This window comes from Mytilus trossulus, chromosome 3 (assembly GCF_036588685.1).
Source record: "Mytilus trossulus isolate FHL-02 chromosome 3, PNRI_Mtr1.1.1.hap1, whole genome shotgun sequence".
NCBI lineage: Eukaryota > Metazoa > Mollusca > Bivalvia > Mytilida > Mytilidae > Mytilus > Mytilus trossulus.
In genome coordinates this window covers 82,064,449-82,076,182 of record NC_086375.1, presented here as the reverse complement: position 1 = coordinate 82,076,182, position 11,734 = coordinate 82,064,449, and the positions used below count along the sequence as shown (strand labels likewise).

General features: G+C 30.8%; 1 protein-coding gene and 1 long non-coding RNA gene across 4 annotated transcripts; one reads left to right on the top strand and one right to left on the bottom strand.

Moving 5' to 3' along the window:
- Window positions 1-381: 381 nt before the first annotated feature.
- LOC134712620 (tumor necrosis factor ligand superfamily member 6-like) lies at window positions 382-8,616 on the top strand. Of its 3 annotated transcripts, none has more exons than XM_063574351.1 (5): window positions 382-520; window positions 2,071-2,489; window positions 2,815-2,848; window positions 3,190-3,291; window positions 6,463-8,616. In XM_063574351.1, the coding sequence occupies exons 2-5, from the start codon at window positions 2,109-2,111 to the stop codon at window positions 6,861-6,863; spliced, it is 918 nt and encodes a 305-aa protein (XP_063430421.1). In that variant the 5' UTR covers window positions 382-520; window positions 2,071-2,108; the 3' UTR covers window positions 6,864-8,616. The 3 variants fall into 3 exon arrangements, with proteins under 3 accessions (XP_063430421.1, XP_063430422.1, XP_063430423.1); XM_063574352.1 differs by having other exon boundaries at window positions 394-511; XM_063574353.1 differs by lacking the exon at window positions 382-520 and adding an exon at window positions 623-764.
- On the bottom strand, window positions 4,567-6,022 carry LOC134709770 (uncharacterized). The gene is made up of 3 exons (XR_010106036.1): window positions 5,909-6,022; window positions 5,481-5,558; window positions 4,567-4,911 (listed from the first exon to the last, which is right to left on the bottom strand). It is a non-coding gene; the product is annotated as an uncharacterized LOC134709770 (long non-coding RNA).
- Window positions 8,617-11,734: the final 3,118 nt, after the last annotated feature.

Here is an 11,734-nt window from a genome sequence, read left to right as displayed (position 1 = left end):
CTTCCGCCGAGTATTCTCAGACAAATTAAAAGATTTTTTTCATATACAATTTTGTTCAAATACTCCGCGCATGCAATAGTTTGAAATCTTCAATAAATTAAGCTATAACTTTATACTAGAAGGATAATCTCTTTTTCTTTATTATGACTTTGTTTTGCTCATCATTCCTATAGCTTATGCTAGTAGGCCTATGCAACATAATTCAAGTTCTAGGTTTTTCTCTCAGTTTCCTTAATCCCTTTATTCTCTTTTTTTATTGGTTATATTGATTTCATCCGTCCACTGAAGCTTCAATATTTTGTGGTGTTCTCTTTTATGTCCTCTAAACTAATATGCGCGATAATCATTATTGTTCGTATTCTGTACGTGTTCTCACCGTATTTAGTGTCGAAACTACAATTTCCAGTAATCAAGGGACATAATCTACCTGTAGATCAAATCTCAAATTTCCAAAAAATCCAACAATCGAAATCTTTTAGAAGAACCATTGATACGTTGTTATATCATACAAGTAATACAGGTGATTATTATTTATATATTGTATATTTAATTTATTAATAGATATCAACAAAACTGTTCAAAAATGCTTAACTGAAAAAAAGCTACTTTCGTTTTCGTATCCAGACTTTCGGTTTTAGACTTAGTGTCAAGTTTTGATGCAATTTAGAATTATGTTTGGAGACTATCGTTAATTTATCCTGCATACCTAAGCTTAAAATCAACTAAATTTGCAACTAGGTTTCAAGAAGAAAAATAAAAATAAGGTAATTGTTGAACACTCAATCAATATCACACAGTTGTCAAATTTCACATAAATAAGAGAATGGAAATGGGGAATGTTTGAAGTTGTGCTTATATAACTTTATGAAATAACTATTTAAATCTAGAAATTTGATAGAAAGAGCTGTCTAAACATTAACTGGGACTTTGAATATCTTAAAAAAAAAATGTACTTTCACTTTTGTCATGTTTGTAAAAAAAATTCTGAAGTTTTCTGATATATTTTTTGGGATAGTAGTTTTAGATGACATTGAAGCCCAATCAACATAAAACTTAGTACACACATTTCCTATTATCTGATCTTTCTAATTTAAATGTCAAATGAGTTTTAATCCCAATTTTACAGTCCACTGAACATAGCAAATTATAGTGTGAGTGGGGTATTCATGTATGTATGTGGTTATGGACACATTCTTGTTTTATCATAATTTTGTTCATATAACTTTTGTTTACACAGTTGCTTTACATACTCAAGTTAATGAAAAGTACAACAAGTTTTATTTTTAAATAAGTGTTCTCTTGTTGAAAGAAACAATCTTAAAGCTGAATAGTGACATTTTATAGATCTGACTTTTTGTCTGTGACTCTACCACAGTGACTTTTTGTCTGCAACTTTTTGTCCTGTGAATTTCTGTCCTACCTTCGACAATGCCTTGGCAAAAACAAAGAAAGACCTTAAGACAGTATACAAAACACAACATCAAACTGAAATTTAGGAAAGCTATTATCAATTGGTGTAATTTTTTTTTGTGATAGGAATAATCAAAAACAGGGTACAAAATACAACATCAAACTGAAATTTAGAAAAACTATTATCAATTGGTATTATACTTATTGGTTATATTGACCTATAATATATAATGGTTTACTTTTATAAATTGTTATTTGGATGGAGAGTTGTCTCATTGGCACTCACACCATATCTTCCTTTTTCTAAGTCATGAAAGATCCAATATAGACCATTACATTTCATTTACAATGACTCCAATAGTTTCTATTTACAGAAACTGCTACATGTATGTGTGTATTTAGATAAAAAAATATATATCCATGCTGAAAGTCAGAAATCTTAAGACAAAAAGCTGTTGAGGTATAAAGAATTCTTTAGAAATAAAGCTTTTCATACTTATATTATTAAACATGTTAAATTTAAAAAATCAGATTATTGTTTTAGATATATTTGAATTGTATCTTCCTGCATGACATGACATTTTTACGAGTCTTAGAGAGGTATAAATAAAGTCAATCTATGACTAAACTTTCACTTACAATAAGTGTTTACTATTGTAGAACTTGATACTAGTAGTGTAGAACACTGAATATCAACAATGGAAGATACCGCTGGAGCTAGTGGTACTGCACAAGGAGGGGAAGCAGAAAAAATGCTACCAACAACTAAGGATAAAGATAAAGGAAAAGAGTCATCAGGAGGAAAGTACATGAAGAAGACAACTCTGACCATTCTCCTGGGGATCCTTAATGTCTTCTTACTGGCCATCTTGATTTTCATCATTGCCTTTTTTGTGAAGGATAAATCCCAGAGAGTGATAATCAACCCTTCAAAGACATTTTGTCTGCCTTGTGATGAGGTATCCATCCACCCTGATGATGACCCAATCAATTTCAGGCAATTTTCTAAGAGAGATGAAAATGGAAAGGAGATTTGTTGTGCAGATGAGGGTCAAAACTTGGATAAACTGATGGAATTGGTAAGCAATAATGTAATACAATCTGAATACATGTCTAAGTAAAAGTCCATATACTTTTCTAGCCTCCAGAGTTCAATGAAAAATCTTTCAACATGTGTATAAAGCTGCTGTTCTTGTATGATTATTGATGTTGTTTGAAGTGTCTCATCTGATCAAGGTACAATGTATTAACTTTTTTTGGCAGTTTGTTAATTGTTAGCACAAGATTTGAAGACCTCAAGTCAGCCATATTATCTTATTATCTTTCAGAATGATGCAATAACAAACTAGTAAAAAAGAAATACACTTCTAAAAAATAATAAATAGTTGTATTTTTATTTTACAGTATGTTGAAAGGAAGCATGCTATGAAAGCATCAGGTATGTATCTTTGTAAAAGCATAAAACTGATGTGGAAAAAAATCTAATGCTTAGTCCAGTGCTGTATTTTTGACAAGACACATTATTACATGTATTTATAAATGTTATCAAAAATAAGTGTAAACACATTTTACTTGAAATACTGAATGGAATGATGCAGTAAGATCATCAACATTATGACTATTAACAACAATATTGAGAGAGTAATAAAAGGTTGGCTACTGGTTTTGTCTCTGTTCAATTTTACATTAATAAGTTATGAAAGTCATAGATTCACACATAATGAATATTATATGTTTACCAGTATTGCAACAATGATTAATAATGAGAATATTTTACAGCAATGAACACCCAGGAACTTCAGGCAGCTTGTAACAGTAAGGTGGATGACTTTGAACCAAGAGTTATAGGAAGGGTAGCTGGTATAGCAAATACAAGTCCAGGTAAGTTAGGGAAATATAGTAAGCAGTGAATAGGTACTGTCCTATGATCTTATAACAACACAAAAATAAAAGTGCACAAATATTTCAAATGCTTGAATACAGCCTATGCTAGATAATTCCAGTTTCCTGATTGATCAATTTAAATCCTTTGTAATGGTAGCTTAAATTATTCACACTCTTGTCACTAAGTTGCCAGGGAATATACATTATATTCTTAGCTCACCTGGCCCAAGTGAGCTTTTCCCATCACTTGGCGTCTGGCATCATCCTGCGTCAGTCGTTGTTAACTTTTACAAAAATCTTCTCCTCTGAAACTACCAGGCCAAATTTTATCAAACTTGGCCACAATCATCATTCGGGTATCTATATAAAAAAGTGTCTGGTGACCTGGTCAACCAACCAAGATAGCCGCCATGGCTAAAAATAGAACATAGTGGTAAAATGCGGTTTTTGGCTTATAACTCTGAAACCAAAGCATTTAGAGCAAATTTGACACGAGTCAAATTGTTAATCAGGTCAACATCTATCTGTCCTGAAATTTTCAGATTAATCGAACAACCCATTTTTGGGTTGCTGCCCCATAATTGGTAATTTTAAGGAAATTTTGCTGTTTTTGGTTATCTTGAATATTATTATAGATAGATATAAAGTGTAAGCAGCAATAATGTTCAGCAAAGTAAGATCTACTAAATAGTCAACATGACCAAAATGGTCAGTTGACCCCTAAAGGAGTTATTGCCCTTTATAGTAAATTTTTGTCAATTTTTTGTCAATTTTTGTTATCTTGTACAAAAATCTTCTGCTCTTAAACTACTAAGACTAATTTAACCAAACTTGTCCACAATCATTATTAGGGTATATAGATTGATAAATGTGTCCGATGACCCTGCCTGAGAACCAAGATGGCCGACATGGCTAAACATAGGGTAAAATGCAGTTTTTGGCTAAAATCTCAAAAACCAAAGCATTTAAAGCAAATCTGACAGGATAAATTTGTTTGTTAGGTCAAAGTCAATCTCCCCTGATATTTTCAGACCAATTAGGCAACTTGTTGTTGGGTTGCTGCACCTAAATTGGTCATTTTAAGGAAATTTTGCTGTTTTTGGTTATCTTGATTATAATTACAGATAGATATAAAGTGTAAGCAGCAATATTGTACAGCAAAGTAAGACCTACAAATAAGTCACATGATCAAAATGGTCAATTGACCCCTTAAGAAGTTATTGCCCTGAACACCTAAATGTCAAATAAACTTAATGTAATTTTTTTCCCTCCAATTGCAAGTTATTTCAAGCATAACTGTCAAGTTTTGTCTCAGTCAGAGCTATAGTTTCAGAGAAAATCACTATAATGTAAGGCCATATCCTACGGCAATTTCAGTCTAATTTCTTCGAAAAATCCTAATTTCAGTGTATCATTATAAATTGCAGTGTTGGCTAATATCTGATCAAAAACTCATGATCTATGCATTCAAACAATTAAATAGAATACAAAAGACAACTTTTAGATGATAAACAATTTTATTGCACCTTTTGGAGTTCATTTGAAGGTCTGTTTTGGTCTGTTTTGGTCCATTTTTCCTCCTTCCTTCCTTTTTCATCCAAATTTGATATCTTTTGTCTAAAAAATAAAACAAATGTGATTATTTCCCCACAAAAATGAAATAAATGTAATGTTAAATCAATAATTAAAGTGTTTTAGCTGAAAGAACTGTCTCTATAAATGTTAAGTCTACACGGAAGTTTCTAGAAGCCCTTATGTGTAACTCGAGTTTTTAGTCTGTTCGCCTAGTGTGACAAATAACGGTTCCCTTTCAGTCAATCATTTATTGTTACTGGTATCAAAGTCTTAAAAATTTATTTACTCATAACAGTATATTTCTAATAGATTTACACAAAGAGTCCACTTTTTTGTATTTTACATTATAAAATGGGGAGAAAGAGTAATACAAAATACCTCAAAATGTTTTTAAAAAGGGTTATGTCCCTTGGAATGCTGGTACAAAAAAAATAATTGGTAAGAATTATAAAGTTTAAGTATGTGAGACTGGATTCTGATGTGTATAAATCCAGGGCAAATAAGTGTTTAGATGATTTATTGTCTGTGCAAAATGTAGACGGCACAAAGGCAAATTGTAAACTTTTGCAGCCAAAAAAAAACCCAAAAACATGATGATAGTTGATACTTACTTTAATGCTGAAGTGTCATCTGCAGACCAATTCACATAAAAGATTTTTCAACAGAATGCTCTTCAGAACATGTGAACACTGAAATAAAAAATTCACATGTTGTATAAACAAAACTGTTAGGGTAATTTAAAATTTAACACAGTAAACTAGATACAGCTTTGTCTGTCCACCCATTTGACTTAGAAAACACCTGTAAACCCCCATTTCAAGGCAATTTTACCTCAAACGTGCTTTCTGTGTCTCAATCCATTCCGAATAGTCCATGTTTAAAATGTATGAACTGGTTTATTAATAACTTTTAAAAATGAAAGTACAATAAGGTCACGAGTGCACATGTAGTTTCCCTAAATAGGTGTAATACCACCATTAATTTTTCCCTATTAGTCTTTGTTAAATTGGTACTTTTAAAAAAATTGTACAGTATTTACCTTTATTTCAACCAAAGAAATACTTTGCATGTGTAAAGTTTAATCCTTTCCAGTGATACAGTGAAAATTTCACACAACATTTCATTGCATATAAGAAAATAATCATCACCAGAAGTAAACAACCCAATTTTTACACTGTTATTTTACTGGTTACCTGCTTTGGTAGCTATGTTACCCTAACGTTCCAAAATATTTTATAAGACCATGAAATAAAAAAGAATGATGCACATAGACTAAGGTGAGCGACACAGGCTCTTTAGAGCCTCTAGTTTAGTTGAATATGTAATCAGATGCATAAAAGTATTTTTCGACCTGTTATAAAAGAAATAATAACACTTAAACATAAAAAAATTATCTGCAAAATTATCAATCAACTTTCAAAATAAAAGAAATGTGGTAGGATTACTTATGAGACAATTATCCATCAAAGTTCAAATGACATAGATGAAATCAAAAATAGGCAACTGAAGGGTGTTGAACAATGGAAAGGACAGCAAATCTGGTGCTCTTTATAGGGACATTAAATTAACCATATTTCTTTTTGTGTTTCATAGATGGTGTTAACCATAAAGTTCACTGGAAGATGACTGGAAATGAAAGAGGCCTCTACTTCAAAGATAACGTCACCTATAGTGATGGTGAGTTTGTAATCAACAAACCAGGATATTATTACGTCTACTCCCAGGTCACACTGGACTTCAGTGCTGCCAAACAAGATCAGACCAAAAGTCTTTGCCACTACCTGTATAAAACTCCTCAAACAGGACAACCAGACAAATTGTTGGAAAACAGCCGCACTCGTTGTAAATTCCAGGGTTCCAGCACACAATCAACAAGTTATATTGGAGCCGTCTTTAATTTCAACGCGAAGGACAAATTGATGGTGAAAGTCAGCGATCCAAATATTCTTGACAAAGCAGACTCAAAGAGTTATTTTGGACTTCATATCATTTAAACACCTATTTATTTTCAAGTGGGGGGTATTCATTAAAAGATATTTTGGATTGACAATCAGAGTTTTAATGCCTTTAGAATTTTCTTTGTTTGGGAAAAATTAATGAAACTTTTCATTATTTTTTATAACTAATTGTAAAATTGAGATGAAATATTTAAACATATTTTAAATTGAGACAGTTGTGACAAGTGAATTACAAAATGTACTTGAACAGAAGAATTAGAAATGATTGTTTTTGTCACTTGACTAATAAGCAGTGCCATATTAAGATTTTGTTTTTGTGTTGATTAGATTTTTTTATTTGTGTTTTCTTTATTAAGTGCTTCACTTACATTAGTTTTTGTTGTTATGCATTCCTTATAACATGTTTTATGGTCACATGGTATATTTCCTTTTTAAATAACTTGTTTAAAATTTTCTCATCCTTTATTTGATTTCTGAAAACATGAAATATATGAACAAAAATAAAGCTTATTGAAAATTTCTGGACCTGCCACTTTAAATGACCTTACTAAAATATAATTTGTCTTATTTAGAGCTGAAGTTAACTTCTACAAATAAAGAGGAACACTTGAATTCACTGAAAAAAATGTGTGACTGAAAGCAAGATCTCTTTTTTTAATTTTTACTTTATTTAAACAGGAAATATGCACAGATTTGTGACATAATATATTTTTAATACCCTACTAAATCGTTTTGCTTTGATTGTTAATGTACTAGCATACAATAAATAGCTTTATGTAACTTTTTACACTGAATTATTGTCATATTTACTTATTGTACTCATTGTACAGATTAAACCCATATTATCTTACTGGTGTGTTAAACATATATAATAGTTTTAAAAAAAGAGTCTTAAAGACAGATCAAGATATGTGCTTAGCAAATGAGAAATTATGATCATGAACATTTAGGTTATGACCCCATAGTGCTAGCAAATTTCCTTTGGATACAAACACATTTTTGTTTGAAAAATAAAAGTCAAGAAAAATATGCAATCATTGATTATGAATTATACTCATATTGTTGTTCCTTAAATGTTTCAACACAACTGTATTCAAATTGATATAACTAACTAAATTGAGATGTTTTGTATACATTGTTAAAATGAGTGTATAACCAAGGTTTATATCTGATTTGTAACTAATTTCTACTGTATTGGTGAAGGACATGATGCACAACTTGTAATTTGTTGTTGATTTTACAGTTTTATAGAGAAATAATCACCAAAAATATTTTGTATATGATAATGTATTTTAAATTATGTAGTTCATTTTTTCTTAAGTGTTGGTTAGCATAGCATTCCTAACTTCTATGGGCAGTTTATACTACAATGTACCTCTAAAACAAATCAAATGAATTAAAATGAACAAAATTTAAAACATGCATAGTCTATGGGGATTGTTTAATTTAGTTTTGATATATCTTTTAAAGATAGATAATCCCTTCCTGCCTTAAATTAAATTTAATATTCAGTTCCTAAGATAAAAATTGAAAGTTAGAAACACCTAATTTTTCCTGAAAATGTAATGTAATCGTTACAAGGACATTGATTCATAGTTGTAATTATTCATAAATCATTGTAAAAATGCAATATTCTTTTGTAGCATTATATCAGTTCAAAGAAGCATTTTAAATGCTCAGCTTGAAAGCTTTTATACTAATGTATTTTAATCATATAATTTAATCTGTGTTTTGTCCTGTTTTGTAAATAAGTCTTTAGTTTTTATAAATAAAAAAGCCAAAAAAATAATTCATTTCTTTTTTAGCTCACTTTAAGAAAAAGGAAGATATGGTATAATAGCCAAAAAGACAACTATCCACCAGAAAGATATTTACATGGTCATATCTTTTCTAATTAGCTCACACACATTAAATAGTAGCATCACATGACATTCTTTGTTAAATATTATGGGATCTGATGTACTTACGGATTTATATTTCCACGGTATTCAATAAACACGCTGGAATATCTCACCTTCTTTACTAACCATTGCTATTTTGTTGAAAGTTCTAAATATAAAGCTTTACTACAACTATCACATAAACTATAAAACATGATCCAAGAAAAATGAGGCCAAGGTCATATGAACTAAAGGAGAAATGCATATATACCTTACAATCCTTCAATACACTAAATATAGTTGACCAATTACTTATTATTATTTCTAAGAAACAGACTTGACCAAGAAAAACTAAACTTTGATTAATGAAACATGAAATTTAGGTCAAGGTCAGATGAACAATGCCTGGCAGATTGTACAGCTTACAATCCTTCCATACAAAAAATATAGTTGACCTCTTGCTTATAGTTTTAAGAAAAAGAGACCAAAACATAAAAACTTCACACTCAGCAATGAACTGTAAAAATGAGGTCAAGGTAAAATAAATCCTGCAAGACTGACATGTACATCATATCATTTTTCATACAATACACAAAATATAGTATTAGAAAAAAATTGATGAAAACTCAAAAGCTTAACTTTGACAACTGAACCATGAAAATGAGGTCAAGCCAGGCAGACTTGTTCAGCTTATAATCCTTCCATAGAACAAATTTAGTTGGCCTATTGCTTATAGTAATGAGATATGGACTTGACCACCAAAACTTAACCTTGTTCACTGATCCATGAAATGAAGTCGAGGTTAAGAGAAAACTGTCTGAAAGCCATGAGGACATACCAAATAAAGTTATCCTTATACCCAAAATAAGAGAAATTAACATTTAAAACAATCAACTTTTTTTTTCAAGTATCACTCAACCATGAAAATGAGGTCCAGGACAATGGTCATGTAACAGACAGAAACTCTGTAATATAATGCGTCTATATACAAAGTATGAAGCATCCAGGTCTTCCACCTTCTAAAATATTTAGCTTTTAAGAAGTTAGTTAAAGCTGCAAGACAGGATCACTGTCTCTTTGTCAAGATTTCTGTGATAAAAGTTACAGGCTCAACAAATACACTCTTCCAATCTAATATTTGTTTACTGAAAAATATTAAATCATGTTTGACAATCCCATCTTCAGTTGTGTGAAATATTTGTGGCTCTTTTCAGGAAATACAAATTAGTCTTCTGAAATTTAGAAACAAACTTGATGTGAGCATGCAATGCCATGTGACACATTAACAGATGCATCGATTAACAACTGTCTGTTCACTGAATAGAATACACGTTCTTATATACACTTATACATAATAGCTAAGTATGGCATTTTCAGGGCAGTTTTCTCAGGACATAAAGATAAGAACTTTAGAAATTTGAAATAAAGGTTATGTGAGCATGCTTTACCATGATATGCATTTTAGTTTATTAGATGAGAAATTACATATTGAGTACCTGTATGTCCTTTTATATGATAGCAGAGTTTTGATGTTTTATAATGGCATTTGTCTGTTGTCTTCTTTGTTATTTTTGCCAGTCTATCAGAAGATAATTCCTTTATCAACATTAATGGTCAAAACCTGCTGCTTTTGTTTGCACCTGTCCCAAGTCAGGAATATGATGTTCAGATTGTTTGTTGTTGGGGTTCACAAGTATTTCTCCTTTTGTTTTTTATATTGATTAGACCCTTAGTTTTGTTTTACACAAGTAATTTTGGGTCCTTTTATAGCTTGCTGTTTGGTGTGAGCCTAGGCTCTGTGTTGAAGACACAAATTATAACTTGGATGGAGAGTTGTCTCATTGGCACTCATACCACATCTTCTTATATATATATATCTAATAATTGACCTTTAATACAGTTTTCTTTTGAGATTATTGGCCCACCTTCTTTGTTTCTAAGAGTTCCCAAGAAGGAGTGTAGTGACAGAATAACTATAAGGTACTAGCCAAGATTTGTTTTCCTCCGACCATGAAGAATAATGCCTTCAAAGGGGTCAGAAAAAAGGTTCAATTATCAAACATCTGCCTGTTAACCAAATACTTGTATATTCTTACAAACAATGGCCATGAAGAAATGACATCCCATTTTCTCAGGAATTACATCAAAGTCAAGCTTTGTGAGCATATTTTAGTGATATGTAATTTTGGAAAGGATTTTTTGGGGGATTCTCTTGATAAGTGCTATAGATGTTGCTTTACTGAAGCTAAACTTCACAGTATTAAAGGACCAGGACCTAACTTTCAACCATACTTTTTTTTTTAAACTGACGTCTTCCAATAGATACAACTATTTTTTAACTGTTGAATAAAAAGTATCAAGAGTTCTCTGATTATAAAATCTATAAATGCTATACTTGCAGTTTTTAATTTGAACTGCAGTTGAAAGTAATATTACCAATGCAATTCCATAATTCAAAGCAAACAAACATTATCAATAAACAATAATTTAAAATTTTGAGACAATTCAAGGTCGTTACTCTTGAAAGATTACCATGACTATCTAACTAGCCCATATTATAGTGTTTGTAGAAATGTAGGATGATTCCATCAAGAAATAATTACCACCATTTTCAATATAATTATGGTACAATAACTCAGGCAACGGCGAAAATAAAAGCAATGCACAAATTTCAGATCAGCTTGTATCAGCTATAATTGCTTACATCCACTTTATTTGAACTTTGGTGGAATGTTATCTTATTGGCAATCATACCACATCTTCTTATATCATATAGTACTAAAAAATTGTAAACAGTGAAATCTAGTATCAAAGAAAACATATTTTCTACATTTATCAGAATTAATGCCCATGAAAAATAAGATTTGAGTGTTTAAAAACAGTCATGCGGAGAGTTAAAAATGACACTGACTGTTGATACAAATCACCAATAAGCACTTAGATACTGTATAACTGGATATTTTTGCAGAAACAAATTTTGTGCTTTGGGTAACTGATGTGTGCATTTTTCTTGCAATTCTCATTTTT

What these genes read in the sequence shown, in the direction of transcription:
- LOC134712620 (XM_063574351.1), top strand. Translation starts at nt 2,109, where the DNA reads ATGGAAGATACCGCTGGAGCTAGTGGTACTGCACAAGGAGGGGAAGCA. An exon ending in TGGATAAACTGATGGAATTG is followed by an intron (nt 2,490 to 2,814) that starts GTAAGCAATAAT and finishes TTTATTTTACAG; the next exon opens with TATGTTGAAAGGAAGCATGC. An exon ending in GCATGCTATGAAAGCATCAG is followed by an intron (nt 2,849 to 3,189) that starts GTATGTATCTTT and finishes AATATTTTACAG; the next exon opens with CAATGAACACCCAGGAACTT.